Source organism: Thunnus albacares, chromosome 4, assembly GCF_914725855.1.
Source record: "Thunnus albacares chromosome 4, fThuAlb1.1, whole genome shotgun sequence".
NCBI lineage: Eukaryota > Metazoa > Chordata > Actinopteri > Scombriformes > Scombridae > Thunnus > Thunnus albacares.
Window position 1 is genome coordinate 29,547,015 of NC_058109.1, and position 15,129 is coordinate 29,562,143.

Below are 15,129 nucleotides of genomic sequence, written 5' to 3' on the forward strand. Positions count from 1 at the left end.
GTGTTAGACTATATTTATAACACACACATAGGCTACGATTTATACGTTTAAAATGAATTAACAACTGATGTTATCAATATGTCCTGCATGTAGACTGAAAATATAACTAATTTAAATTGTCTTCAGAGAGTAATTGGATCTGCTCAGGGGGCGGACCGGACTACACACTGGCAACAACTGGATAACATATTTATTACTGGATTAAGTGGCGCACATTGAAGGCATGTAACATCTGGGAGGGGCATCTTTGCTGTGACAGTGTCGAGTCAGTTGGCTGTGTAGAATAGAGGGTTTTCATCCGGTGCAGAAGGGAAACCTTTCTTCTTTCTGAAAACAGGTCTGTAGATGCGCAGGGCTCCGACGCAGCGGAGGTCGAGAGGCTGCTGGTGAATTACAATTGGGATACGAAGCCACCATGAACGAGGGGCTTTTTTTATTTGTTGCGAATTGCCGCACATTTTATTCATTAGAGCATTCTTCTGATGAGGATTTCGTCCTGTAGTCTCACACAGGAATGGTTTTTCTCGGCTTGGCTTTGCTACAGAGGACCATGGAGACCTCCGGTCATGCTCTCTGGTAAGAGGGGATTCTGCTCCAAGATGTCCTTCTCATCCTAACTGGGCATATGAATGAAAAGCAGTCAACACAACCTATATATTCTCTGTAAGAACAGCTTGGCCTATATAGGAGTCTACTAAGCGTTATTGTGAATTTTATTTATTTGGACACGTAGTATCCACATTATCGTAAAAACCGGGTTTGTCATCGTGTCAGTCAGTGACACACCTGCGATATGTTATTGCTTCCATTAAGTAGTCCAGTGTGTTTCTTTATCAGCCGGTGCTGCCGTCTGCAACGGCTATGCAGATGAAGGATGGCTGCTGTTGCAGCCTCGGAAGTCGGGCTTAATGTGGGCACACATGCTCTCCAGACTGAGCTAAACAACACGCCTGTAAAATTAAATGCAAGGACTGTAAGAAAATGGAATGCAATGTGTCTCTCATTTGGGTTCGTATTGTCTTCCAGCGCCTGTAAACAGAGCAACATATTGTTTGTGTGGTACATTCATTAAAAGGCAGGAAATGCCAGGATTGCAACCACATCTGCATGAATTCAAACGGGCAGCTTTAAAAGAGTGAAAATCTGTGTCATGCTTCCTGGGAATACACAACTTCTCCCTGTTGCTGCATTGTTATGGAGCAAAATAGGCAGAAGCATGCTGCTGCTGCTGTCTGCTGGGCCTTATTGATTTCACTGTTCTCATTTATTAATACTGCTTGTTCTCATGCAGCAGTGTAAAGCCCTATTATTAACAGATTCCTGAACAAGGATGTCTGTCTGGTTCTGAAAAAACTCATCTAAATCTGTAGCAAGGTTCAGTCAGTGCCTTGAGGCTGATTCACTGCCAGTCCACCTTTGGTGTATTTGGGAAACACTTCACTGTTTTCAGAGGAGTGTTTTCCACTTTACTGCCGAGCATATTTAAAAGTGCTGATTGTACCTATTTTGGGGTTCTTGTATTTTCCGGGGCTTTGAAATCATCACGGACCATTAGACTGTTTCCAAAGACATATGGTTTTGCTGTTTTATTGCAAGTGAAGGTAGGAGACCATTTATGCTTGCTTTCATCTTGATCCCTTTGGATTTTAACACATGTTGGTGTTTGTTTTCTCCCCTCTGTTCACTGTTCTGTTCAAATCCGTAGCATTGTACTCTACTTGTTTATGAATCACTCCCTGTGGTTTTCACGCTACCTTGAGTGTTACAATTCAATCAAACACCATGGAAGTAGATCTTGACCCAGATTGGTGCAAACACAATAGTATTCTTTTGCCATGTTCTTACATGGAGCACATCAAGGTGACACTGCTCCTTTTATTATGCCCTTAAGACGTGGACTGACATAATTTGAGCATCTGGTTCAGTAGTAGTTTACTGACATGCATGCATGTTTACAAGTGTGTTTACACTCTCACCCCCGATCCAGATCGAACCTTCAGCAAACCCTTTTACCTTTACCTTGTCATGGATTTAAAATTAAATAAAAGATGCCATTGGTTTCATCCAACGTGTCTCAGTGCTTAGTGTGTGAGCTCAGGGAATCAATTCCCAGACCTTATCGTGTTGAAAATACACCAGAGTGGCAGCGCAGAGAGAATTCACCCACATTTCTTCAGTTATAAAGAACATGAAAGCACAAAAGAATCAGATCAGGCTGTTATGCATGTATAGTAATGAATGGATGTGTATGGCTGTGGCTGCACATCCTAAGCAGTTCTGAACTCCCTCCAAAACCAACAAAGCGGATTATAGGCACAGTGGAACATGGAAATGTCTATGGAATACATACAGAAATACCTCCAGGTGTTACAGAGCAAAGGGAAAATGTATATGAATAATCCCCTCGGACGTTAGAGCCACATTCCTTTCTTTATTACTCCTCCCCACCTCAGCTTAGCAGAATCCAGGTGGATAGCAATCACCAAGATTGCTTTGTTTCACCAGTGGTAGTTGTGTCAAACGTGCAAAGGTGAGCGTCAAGGCCAGGGAGGAGAAATAGCTAGCCACACGATTGGTCAGTCCGAGCTAAGCTGCCCTGCTGTGCGCCGATAAGCGTGTTATAAATCAGTATTTCACAGAGCGCAAGAAGAGATCATATTAGTTGGTGGGGGGTTGGGGGCAGGGTCACCTGACCTTCTATAAACCCTCTACAGTTCTTTGGTTGGGGTTAGTCAGGTGGAGGTAGTTCAGTAGTAAATCCTCTGCATTGAGTCAGCTGTATGTTCTAACTGACCACGATCTTCTATTCATACAGTCATAAATGTAGTATGCCTTTTTATCTTTAGGTTATTGACATTTCTACTCTTCATCTTCATCATTACAATTTGCCCATGGGTGTATAATGTCCTTGGAGTTTGATATGAATGGCAGAGAGAGCATGAAGACAAAGGTCACATTACTGTTTTCTAACAAATAAAGAAAGTAAGGTTCAGAGGTTGGACGTGTCAAGAGGAAACACAGGAAGTGTAGTCATGGTGCACCATTGAAGGAATTGTGATAACCAGATTTCCGACATGTTCAATGAAAATGTCAATGATACACAGTCTACAACACTGTTGGCCTAGTTTTAACTCCTCAGCGACAGTTTTGGGACCTTTGTACTTGTCTAACAGGAGCTAAATAGTTGTAACCCTTGTCTGGTTACCATGTGTAAGTTCACAACAGTAGCAGCTGTGTCAACACCAACAGTCAACATGAGGGCTGCCAGCCTCACCTGTCTGTAGTGAGCATGAGGTGGTATTTCAGCTGCTCTTTCTCTCTTGTCAGCTGCTCCAGTTTGCCCATTGACAGGACTAACAAACATATTGTGCATCCAATGCCAGTTGCAACAGATGGAGAAGCATCTACTGTAACATATTAAGACATGTTCTTCTGTAAGTCATGAATATATCTGTTCCATAAATGCTGTTGACAACAGTAGCCTGTTCCTGGGACTCCTGGGCCAGATAAAAGCTGACAGCAGAGATAGTGAATCTCTTTAAAAGCTGGGAGGCATCGTGTTTATCAAGGGATGAGGAAACTGGATATAAAACTGTTGCCGGTAGTAATTTAGCTTTGCTATGAATGTTGAGATCTAATATGTATGACTTCTAAGCAGAAGAGAGAGCATAGCAGTTCCTTGTTTGGACATGGTAGGATTGGACCTACCGTACAGGCTTTAGTGTTTAGCCCGTCGGACTTGAATATTAAACTCCTCGCTGATTTGCATTCGTGTGATGCGAGCTGCACAGGGGCAGCTCACTCATCGCACGGCTCATGTTTTAATCAACATGGCTCCCACAGTGCTATCTATACCGCCATCCAGCCCCTGATACCCCCCCTCACCCCCCCACCATATACACACACGCTAAGTCAACATGTGTTTGACGATCGTATTGCGTTCATATCTCTTGTATTCATATCTCCCTCAATCGTTCCTTTGATCTTTGATGCTGCTTTATCTGATTCTTCATTGTCCCCCATGTCTCCCGCAGGCTTCTCTCTGGAATGTGATGCAGTCCCGTGTTGTTGTACCTGTACCTCCGCACACATCTGCACACCAGATGTTTAAGCAGTTAGTGCTTGACTTCAACCAGTGAGCCCACTGATCCTCTCAGGTGTGTTATTTGTTAGACTCAGTAGTGGTTAGAAGGGCGACCTGTTGCAGTTGATTGATTCTCACTGTTCCTCTAGCTCTTGTCATTCACTGAAGCGATGCTTATGTTTGTGGTAACCCTTGAGTGATGTGCTGTTTGAATGTAGGCTATGTATGTTTTGGTGCTAAGCGGTCACTACCGTGGTGTTTTTGGGATCTTTTACCAGAGATTGTGGCTCCTATTGTGATGCCATTTTCTTTACATTTCCTTTCTGTCATTTTTCACTCTGCTGGTGACACCTTTTCAATTTCAGCTTATCTATTTCAACTACTGCTGCCAGCATGCAAGGGAAATCATCTTCTGTTGATTCCAAACAGCAACAACTGATGTTGGAAAGTTTTCCACAGCAGTATTTAGTTTTAGAAGTAGGGAATGTAAAAGCTTCCATGAACTGGATATGCTCTGGGCTACACTAAAGTGAGACTATAACTTTTGTTGAACAGCTGGCAATAACAGGATAATGACAAATGCTAAAACATTGGCCATGTCATTGAGCGTCATGTCCACTGGTGCCAGCATCACATACTGGAAAGGCATACAGTACCAGTCAAAAGTATGGACACACTTTCTCATTCAAGAGAATGGGAAGGTGTGTCCAAACTTTTGACTGGTACTGTACATACAGAAGAGTGAGAGTGTGTTGCCATATAGAGTAGTACGTTGAGGAGAGTCAGTATGTCAGCGAACTTACCCAGTAATGTCACTTAAACAGCATTATTTATTTGCTAACTTTTTTTTTTATAGATTGCTAACATTAGCTAACATTAGCCACCATCAGCCACTGGTCATACCAGACCATGTGAGGCTGTAGCAGCAAAACTGCAGCGTATTTAATTTAGCAAGAGTATGTTTTAGTTGCTCATAAATGTAACTTTTCATTAGTAAGAGGGAGAATGTGTTGTTTCTTCTTGAAAACTTACATAGTCTTGCTTTAAATCACTGTATTAGCAGTTATAGCGTAACAAATCAAACTTGTATGAAATGGATTGTTATCTTTATGAAGAGATAAAGCCCAGAGTTCAGAGAGTGAAAAGGACAGCACCAACTTTCCAAGCAAATGTTTTGGTTTCTGGACAAAGCCATTTTTAGGAGGCATGGCAGCGTTTTGGCTCCAGCATTCAGCTGCCCAGCAACCATCCAGAGGAATACCAAATGTCTCTTTCTGTCTTCCCTTGACTGCTTCTCTCAGAGGGCTTACTGCTCAACAGAGCACAGCTGTGACACTGCTTTCTACATTCCCAGGTGAAAGTCCTGCTCAGTATATTAGATTAACTTAAAATCTGATCATCATGAACGAGGTTTTGTCTAACAGGATTCATGTGAGCTTTTGTCTGAGCGGCGGTCGTAACTCTGCCACTTGTTTAGTGTGAAAGGCTCCTACTTGTCTGTCAGTGGGAGGTCAAGCATGCTGGGGGTTTTCACACGTACAGGAGCAAACAGCAGTTACTGGTTCAGTTCCAGGACAGGAGCCAACGCAAACTGGGTAGAAGTATTTCAAGTATGTCTTTACACAAAGCGAGCCTCACTTTTTATGTTGTTTGAGTCTGGAAAACAGAACACTGTGTCTTACTGACCCCAAAAAAGCAAAAAGCTGGTCAGTTGTGTGCAGAGCTTTGAGACAGCTGCTCCTTTCAGCAGAATAACTGATAGATAAATGTTTCCTTTTGAAAGATGTGATGCTGCCAGAAGCAGTCTTTGGAAGGGTAATTTTGATTCAGCCCTCGAGGCCTTCCATTTAGATTTTATGATTTACTCGACTGGCAAGGAGACAGCAAGATGCTTGTTTATGGCAGCGATTTGTGAGCAGCGTTGAGTGAGGGGCTTTTGGCAGAAAACGCTAACGCTATTTTTGGATGTCAGGTCTCTATTGGGTATTCGGGAAGAGGCTTTGTTTGTAATGAACCTCTATTATGTGGGGGAAAGTGCACATGAAACATTGCCTGTTCAGGCAAGTGAAGGCAGCATTTCTTGTCTAAGGTTGTAAAAAAAAAAAAAAAAGTGTTTTATTCAGTTTGATTTTTTTCCACGTCAATAGAATTATCCGAGATGATCTGAAACATAGAAGCCATAAAACATAGTAAAGGTAATTCCATTGAAAGTGAGCTCCATGTAAACCTTGATATTTATGACAGCAGCAAAGAGGAAACCCCACTGAACATTGCATTTATTCCTCGCCTGTTATTTATTCCATCACTTTGCTTCTGGCTCTGTTCCTCTGGCTCTCTCTCCCTTTTGTACCAGTAACTATAGAGCTGTTGAGACATAAAACACACAGGGTTTAGGTTTCTCCCCCTCATTTCTCTTTATACATTATTAATGTTACTTTTCTTGTCTCATTTTTCCTCCTCTTTGCAAATTAATTGGTTGCTAATTGCGTCTGAGAGCTAATTTTAGAGTATTACTCACTTTCAGAATGTTTTAAGGTGCAAGTTATTTAAGGCTTTTGCTGAACTTATGTTATTTTCTGAATGTTCGATAAAACTGGCTAAATGCATATTTTAAATATGGCTTTCTGTATTGTCAAATCGAGGTTTGTAGTGCTTTTAACGTAATGTAATGTTGACAGATTCTCTGACCTGCTGAGTTTCTGATGATTTGTGTATATTTTACATAGAAGAAAATATATTATTCCACTATTCTTTTTTTTTTACCAAGTTGAATTTGTAATACTTTTTTAAAAATCTTTTTAAGGATTCAGCTTTAGACACCTGATCAGAGGTGCAGTGGCTCCCCCTGATGGTATCTGGTGTCATCTGAAGTAGGAGACACCCATGTTTATCCACTGCTGACCTACTAGAAATGCAACCATTGACTCTACACCTCAAGAGAACACATGGCTGATACTGCAAGGTTAGAGGGGGAAAGAAGACCAACAAATGTGTGTTGCTGTTGCTGATCTCAGCTGCAGTTAAATCTCAGTTTCTTTTCATCAGGTGAGGGCGTGGCTGGGTGTGTGAATTGTAAAGTCCCCAGAATTACATCACATGGAGGTCAAAGGACATGTGATCACATCCATGGGTTTGGGGGCTCCAGGTGAGTAATGACTTCTTGCGGATCCTGGTGTGAAGACACACTTGAATGTCTGGACAAGCCTGAAATGGCCTGGCAAATCTATCAGCTTGTGTTTTTTCTGACACTTCAACTGAATGAAAACAAAAGTGTTTTTCTCTAGGGAACAGCCAACTAGAAAAACAGCTGTATGTGTGAAGGCCTTTTGTTCACGTACTGTCACCACAGCTGTCAGATAATCTTATCAGATTACTGACTAACTGTGAACAGACATCATATTGTTAGCAACAGACACTTTAAAAGGCAACCATTGTGAAAGTGTAAAACATTTCCAAAAGACTGCATTTCTAATGTAATTAGACTATTTTAAACAGTAAAAGTAGTTTGAGTCTCACATGAATTCCCATGATATGACCTGAAATGTCCAGTCTATTATTCTTAATTCAGATGTTCTGAGGATACCTTATGTGTGCTGTGTTGTGTAGATGTTCAAGGCTGCCAGGACAGCAAGCTGCAGGCTGAGAGGGTCGCAGCTCTGCAAGAGAGGAAGCAGGCCCTGGAGGCTCTCCTCAACAGCAGAGTGGGAGAGCTCAAACAAGTCTGTTTGCAGGAAGCAGTGAGTAGATCAGCTCTGAACCGTACATGACTCTGAATACAGTGTTCTCACTCCACACACCTCAGGTTTAGATGTTAAGTAGTACTCTATTGTGTTTTAACTGATGAGAGTGGTTTCATAATGTTTTTAATATTCTATAGATGTGAAACATTAGAAAAATCAGTACATTTTAATGTTTGAGCTGAGATTTAACTGGCAACTTGTTGAGAATCTGTTTTTTTTTTAGATAAAAAAGGCTGGATATTAATATTTGCTTGATTGCTCCAGAGAACTTGTCGGCACATCTTAATAAAGCCCCAGCTGCCTCAGCTTTTCATTAACAGCTGCTTAACACATCTTGATGTTTTCAGCAGGATGTGTCGTGACTCACTCTCTCATCGCATGCTCTACTCTTGGGTTCACAAGTTGTCTTTTCTGTTGTCAGTGTAGCTAATTTAGAAGTTAGATGCACTACTCATCTGCAGAGTTACGCTGTTTCTGCTTTAGAGGTAAACTATGATGGTAACATTATTTCTTGCGTATCTATTTCAGAGCAGCGAAGCATTTAAAAGATGGTTTTTATTGCGACTTAAAGTTACCTCTTAAGTGGTATCATTTATGCAACACTTTGAACCTCACAGGCCAGTGTGAAGAAGGATTTTAGTTACTGGAGGCTAATGAATGTCCTCTGCAGGAGCTGACTGGGAAGTTGCCACGTGCTTTCCCCCTGGAGACGGGGGAGAAACCACCAGTGGTGCAGCGCAGAGCTGGCCTGTCGCCCAATAGCAAGGCAGAGGTAAGTCAACACCTTGAATATCAATTGTGTTTACGCAGCAGCTGTATTGCCGTGTGTACTGTGGTCTAACACAGCTCGCTGTCCCTGGCTGCAGGATGAGGCTGCCCAGAGAAAGCAGATGAAAGCCATCTTCACCGGTGCTTTGTACAGACATACGGAATCAGACCGAAATGTCCCAAATAGCAAGAGGACAGTCCATCGGGGGTGTCATACAGGTAGAACTAAACAGCAATCTAATGCACACTTGTACCAACATTTGTCAAAAACTGAAAAATCTGGAATAAATTCATAAAAATCATGAAACTTTTTAAGCTTTTCAAAAGCTCATGCAGCCATATGCACATATTTTTATCAAGATTTAAAAATTCATGCTGTATTGTCTGAGCTGAATGTCTTGTTGTCTTTTAGAGGACACTGTCATGTCAGAGAGTACAAGCTCCATGTCAGACTCAACATCCCATGACAATGGTGAGTCAACCATATGCAAACCGTCTCCCTACAGCTGTCTCTTTTTCTCATGTGTATTATACATCCACATTCATGATGAGCTTAACTGAGAGACATGTCAGCATAATTTCTAAAACAAGCAGTAGAAATAGCTTTATGTATTTGCCAGTGTTTTGCATTTCACATTCAACTTGGTGAGTGGGAGACTCATTAGCACTTGTGTTGTTAAGAAGCAGAATACGGAATCACATTACAGTTGTAAACCCAAAATAGCCTAGTTGGATCTTCATGCTTTAAATGAGAGTCATCTGTGAATGGGCTGCATTTCATGTCATTTGTTTGTTTGTCTCCTACCAAAAGAGTCTTCTCCCAGTGTGGCTGCTGACCAGCGCTCTCTGTCGCAGCCCCGGCTCACTGTGGGCAGCCCTGACCACAGGATCAGCAGGAAGCTGTCTCCAGTAGAGATTTACTACGAGATGAGGACACGCCGCAACTCTGTCACGAGCTCTGTTAGGTACTTTTCTTAAATGCCGGCTGCGAGAGTCTTCTTGATCTGTCTGAGAGCATACATACTATACTGTATGTGTGCACAATCATGATTGTTGTCATGTATCGGTGATAATCGGTAAATGCATCCATGTAATCTGGTGTTACTTTTCACAGCCCAACTCACTCTTTACCAAGAAGTGCATCTAACGTTGAAGGGAGAAGTGTTCCAGCTACTCCTCTGTTGGCCAGAACTGCTCCAATCAGCGTTCATGTCAGGTAATCTGTGATACTGGGCTGCTTCAGTCTATGTAGCACAGTTACAGTCCCCCCCCCCCACTGCGATTAGTGTCGATTAGTGTCATATTTAGCTACCAGCAAGGGCATTAGCTCAACATTTGGTCTTTAATCATAAAAATGGTCCCTTCTTAAGTGATTTTCTGTGAAATGCAATTACACAGTTTTGATTAAAACTGCTTTCAGTCACTCGTCTTTATCCATAGCTGTTCTGAGTCTTCTCCTAATGTAAGTTGTTGTTGTGCTCCATCTCTGCCTTAGGTCGGATGCGTCAGGGGGTAATGGGTTGAAGCAGTGGTCTGGCAGCCTGGATGTGCCATATATGATCCCACTGGCCCAGGAGGGATCCTCCTCTGACCATCGAAGCTGCCCTTACAGCTCCAGGGCCAGGCGCAGTAACAGCTCTGAAGCCCTGCTGGATAGATCGAGCCTCCCTGACGATCCAGCGCCCAGAAACGGGATGCACCCCAGAGGAGGGCCCTACAAAAGCTCAGAGACACTGACTGACGGCAAGCTGCGACACATTCACCTGGGCAGCCCTGAGAGACATGTGGACAGCTCTGTGGAACAGGCCAAACTGCGTCTGTCCATGGGAGGCAGGGGAGCCGGGGGAGGCTACAACGAGCTGCTGATGGACTATATCTGGGGGAAGCAGCAGAGGATGCAAGTGCAGCACCACCTGTACCAGTCCACAGGCAGGATCTGGCAGGACCTGCCCTCTCCTCGCTCCTCCACTGCGGCAGTGCCTCCCCATGCCAACGGCTTTTCCCATTCACAGGTGCACCTCCCAAGTGCTGCACCTCCTTACAGCCCCATGGTCCTCCGAGGGTCTCAAGCTGAACTGCGCAGGGTCAAAGTCACTAGAACCAAATCTTGTGGGCCCTTTATTCCTTTGCAGCAACATCCCCAGGACGCCATCCTGCTGTCAGCGTATGAGTCTCCCCTTCCTGCCTCTGGCACCACCACATCCTCCATCCCTAACCTGCACCCTTACCAGACCGAGCTGTCTGGCACCTCCTTTGGCCGCAGACCCCCACAGTTCTCTCTTCCAACCCCAGAGGACTCAACGCGAAGCCTGCATAAAGCCCTGGCTCTGGAGGGACTGAGGGACTGGTACCTGAGGAACGCCCTCGGCTATCCTCCTGCTGCCCCAAAGGGCCACGAGGCAGGCATCTCTCGCCTCTCACACCCCCACCCCCTGGCCCAGTCTGTTCAAGGTGAACCAGCCAACCTCCACAGGCCTCAGATACCCCAGTCAGCCAGCTTCCACGGTCACCCGCTGCATGGAAGGTCAGTATTTTTTTTTTTTTCTTCACCTTCTCTATTTTACACCTATATGTCTATTGGTGAGAATCATCACAGTGTTGTGAGCTATACGATGTTCATTTACACATCATAAAAACATGTAAAAGAAATAAACCTAACCTAGTAGAAGAAATTTTGGATGGAAGATTTTAGCTGTGAGAAGCTATTCCACACAGTTCAGCTTATGATGTGTAGGAGTGTGTACAAAATGGTCTGATAGCTATATATCTAAGAGAACTGAAATACATTAAATAACAATGAGGCATCACAATGGACAGTAAAATTGTAGAAAAAACAGAGGCCTGTCAAGTTTGTCCGTGAGTGCACTTACTAATTATCTTGTAAATTACATAATTGTGGTGCTGACTATGGTTCGTACCACCGTAAGAATTTTGCAAACTATGAATATCAACATGCATGTTTGTACATACAGCCACTCAGTCAGTCTGCACCACTGAGATTTGCTTTAACTTCTGTCTCACTGGAAGCCAGCAGCCAAGGATGGTTCCATTACTCTCACTCTATCCCAAACCAATCCATCTATCATCCTGTGACTTTTACAATCTAGGATGTTTTATTTCTGTTTGTGTTTGGTTTTTTGCGTTGTCAGCATTATCTCCTGCTGCTGCTGGCTGCCTCGTGCCAACATCCAGGCTCTCAATTGTGATTGTTTCCTGATCAAAAACACTCTCACATAGAGCTCATAGGCTTCCATGAATTGCCCAAAAAAGAAAATGAGTCATATTTACACAGTAAAACTTGACAACTTAAGAAATAAATTGTGGAAATGCATGCATGTTTCACATGAATTTTATGAATTTTCAAGGACATTCCTCCCTAAACTGCATTAGGGTGAAATAAAACTTTAATTTCAAGACTTATTCTCACTGTGGTTTTACCCTCCACTGCCTGCTTCTTGTTTGTGGCGTGCTGTATTGATTTGTGTTGCCTCCCCGACAGGTCGATGGAGTTCTCTCTCTATCAGGAGACTCCTCATCCACAGATGCAGGAGGCGACCCCAAAGGAACCCAGTGCAGACCCAGGCACCCTTGTCTGAAGCAGCAGAACACACACACATACACACACAAACACACACACACACCCTCTCTACATTATATGAGCAAAAACACTATAACCTCACATAGTCACACACACTTATACAGACAAGTTGATACAGTGTGACCTCAACTGCAAAGCAAAACATGGCAACCTCAGCAGAAAAAAGACTGTAATAAATGACAAACTGTAGCTGTACAGTGTGAAAAAGCCTTGGCAAGTTCCATGTGTTATAACTGATCCCACCAGTATATAAACTTCAAACCCAGGAGGTGACTTATGGTGCATCTAATAACAATATGGTCATGCTGTACTTCATATATCAATATTTCTGGTCCAACACGAGCAGTAAGATCCTTCCTAATAACCCTGAAAAGTCTCCCATATACTTTTTTACAGAATATATACAACTCTAAATTACTATTTTGTATCTTCTGAGATATAAAGAACAGTTATATTAAAGAGGTAATTTATTGCTCATTAATCGTGTGATATACATAGATGTTATACGAGCTCACGTCATTTGAAAAGTATTAATACATGCCGGTGAATGTGTGTTTGTAAACTATATAAAACGCAAAAAACATGCTTCAGTCTTCATCTGCCGTTAATTTCACAGCCATTTGTATTTTTCATGTTTGATAACTGTAACAGGCCATGAACTGTAGCATATTGGAGTAGTGAACGGGAGTGCCTAAATGTTCTAATGCAGCAACATAAATATTGGTTAGAAAACTTTAAAGTGCTTTCTAATAATCTGTAATGCTAGCATTAAGCCTTTGCGAGCTTAGTCGAATCAAAAACTGAAAGCAGTTCATGATGTCACTAAATTAGGGTATTTGGAATGATGTCATTTCTATTGTGATTTTTTTTGGTTGGTTTTCTAGATTCAGCTGAGTGCTGGCTGACAAATGTAGCTTTCTCTGTGTCGACCTTGACAGAATAATTAGATCAGTTTTAGGAAAAACCTGAGGGCTGTTGTGAGACCTACTGTATGGCAGTAGCACATGACTGTGTGACAACAATGTACTCTGTTCAAATCAGATTTTCTGCACTTAGTTGTGTAGGATTTGTCTGTCATACACAGCACTTTATGAACATCTTAAGCCTTAATTCCCTATGAAATTGTCACCAAGAGAGATGACAGGCTTTAGGAAGGTTTTGACAGGGTTTATAATGGGGACAAATTAAGGAGAGTGAGTTTTGTCATCATCTGCTGAAGGTCTATCTCAGTGTTAGTCTGTATATAGCGTGGATTGGACTGATGAGTTACAAGCTGATATTTTATTCCCGTACTAACAATGTAATTTTTAAACTAACCACATAATACTGTATGTAATCACAAAAGCCTCCCCCACACCTTCTACCCCCAAGTGAGCACTATTTAATTGGTTGTAAAAAGTGAGGTTGATGGTGTGAACAGAATAGGGCTGCTGCAGTATTGAATAGCGGTGTGAGCAGGTCTCACACCAGAGAATATGAGAATTCACGCTGGCTGATTTTTGTATTTGTAATGATTTTACCATTTCAACTCATAACATGTGCTTGGTTTTTGTGTCATTTAAAAAAATTACTTGACTTTTTTTTTTTTTTTAAATCTGAGTAGTTATGCGTCATAATATATTTCTAAGTTTGTACTCAGAGTCTTGATAACACTCTGCAACGTAAACTTCAGAAAAATCAGAGTAAGAAATAAAATCCTATTTGTTGTGGTGTAAACAGAACTCCACATATTTTTTTTAAAATGTTTAAATTTCTTTTCCATTTAATGTACTTGATCTTTGGCCATCTTGGGACTCATTTGAATGTAATTTTTTCTGTGTGTCATAAGTCTCATACTGTGTGATGATGATGTTTTCTACTCTGTTACAAACTGTAGCACACCATTGAATGTTACCTGGTTTCTTCTGCTGTCTGATATGTTCACATCCTCTCAGTATCCAGCTTCACAGAGCTTCTTCCAGCTGGTTAAAACCTGAAATCAAAGACCAAACTGCTGTGCACTGGGGGTCGTAAATGTATTTTTCATATAATGTACTCTGTAAGTTGAAAATAAATGATATAAATTTAGCTCTAAAGCAAATTTATTCAAACTATATTATATTTATGAACCTATAACATTTTGTAGCTATCTACTGTAGCTCTTTCTCATCAGTGCGGGAATTGGTAATGTGTGTTAAAACCATTTCACTCAGCAGTGTGACGTGTTAATATTTGATTCTTCTCTTTTTTTCGTCTTTAAGAGCAGCTGTTTTCTCTTTCCCTCCTCTCTTTATAATCAGGCCTATTAAATAAGGCTAAATAGGCCTGCCCTATACTGTATGTATGAGATTGTGCATTCATTCTACTAAATAAAGTGTCATGTTGAAATCAACACAGAAGGTTTGTTTATTGTAAGACATAAAGTACGTTTTGCTGAAGTAAAGAAGTTGTTCCTTTCTGTTTCTTGTTCTTTATTCACAGCTTATGTTATCATAGCAGAAAAAGCATATGTGTAATTAATACTGTTAACGATGGCTCTGGTCCATTTAGGTGTATCAGACGGCCATGTTAGTGAACCAGCATGCAAAACTGAGTGGAGTGCAGCCCTTATTAATATTATTAATTACACCTGTGTAATCTGCTATATTAAGTCAACATGTCTGCTGCAATGTTCCCCAGCAACCTTTGTCACATCTCTCATTTCCTGTCAGCTCTCTACTGTCAGTAATAAATGCATAAAACTGCCCCCAAAAATAATAAGATAAAAAGAAAAGGGCCTGTTTGGCATATTACATAAAGTCATCAAACTTAATGTACTAATAAAAATGATAATGGTCTTACAGGTAGTAGGGAGATGACAATCAAGCACAGTCTGTATTCACTCATACAGTCCTGAGAAGCGGCCTCATCAGTAAAAGTAAGTGAACACCTGTGTTGGTGGACCTATGGGTGTTAAAGGG

The 15,129-nt window shown here is 41.8% G+C and overlaps 1 protein-coding gene across 2 annotated transcripts; it reads left to right on the forward strand.

Moving 5' to 3' along the window:
- The first annotated feature begins 54 nt into the window (after positions 1-54).
- Positions 55-14,553, forward strand: ccdc120b (coiled-coil domain containing 120b). Of its 2 annotated transcripts, XM_044348754.1 has the most exons (12): positions 55-576; positions 4,035-4,157; positions 6,888-7,046; positions 7,130-7,229; positions 7,691-7,821; positions 8,495-8,596; positions 8,691-8,811; positions 9,005-9,064; positions 9,404-9,557; positions 9,707-9,808; positions 10,088-11,116; positions 12,092-14,553. In XM_044348754.1, exons 4-12 carry the CDS (start codon positions 7,181-7,183, stop codon positions 12,186-12,188), a joined length of 1,845 nt encoding a protein of 614 aa, XP_044204689.1. In that variant the 5' UTR covers positions 55-576; positions 4,035-4,157; positions 6,888-7,046; positions 7,130-7,180; the 3' UTR covers positions 12,189-14,553. The 2 variants fall into 2 exon arrangements, with proteins under 2 accessions (XP_044204689.1, XP_044204688.1); XM_044348753.1 differs by lacking the exon at positions 4,035-4,157.
- Positions 14,554-15,129: the final 576 nt, after the last annotated feature.

Coding starts and splice junctions, on each gene's coding strand:
- ccdc120b (XM_044348754.1), top strand. CDS start 7,181: ATGGAGGTCAAAGGACATGTGATCACATCCATGGGTTTGGGGGCTCCA. Junction 8,812..9,004: donor CCATCGGGGGTGTCATACAG/GTAGAACTAAAC, acceptor GTTGTCTTTTAG/AGGACACTGTCATGTCAGAG. Junction 9,809..10,087: donor CCAATCAGCGTTCATGTCAG/GTAATCTGTGAT, acceptor TCTCTGCCTTAG/GTCGGATGCGTCAGGGGGTA.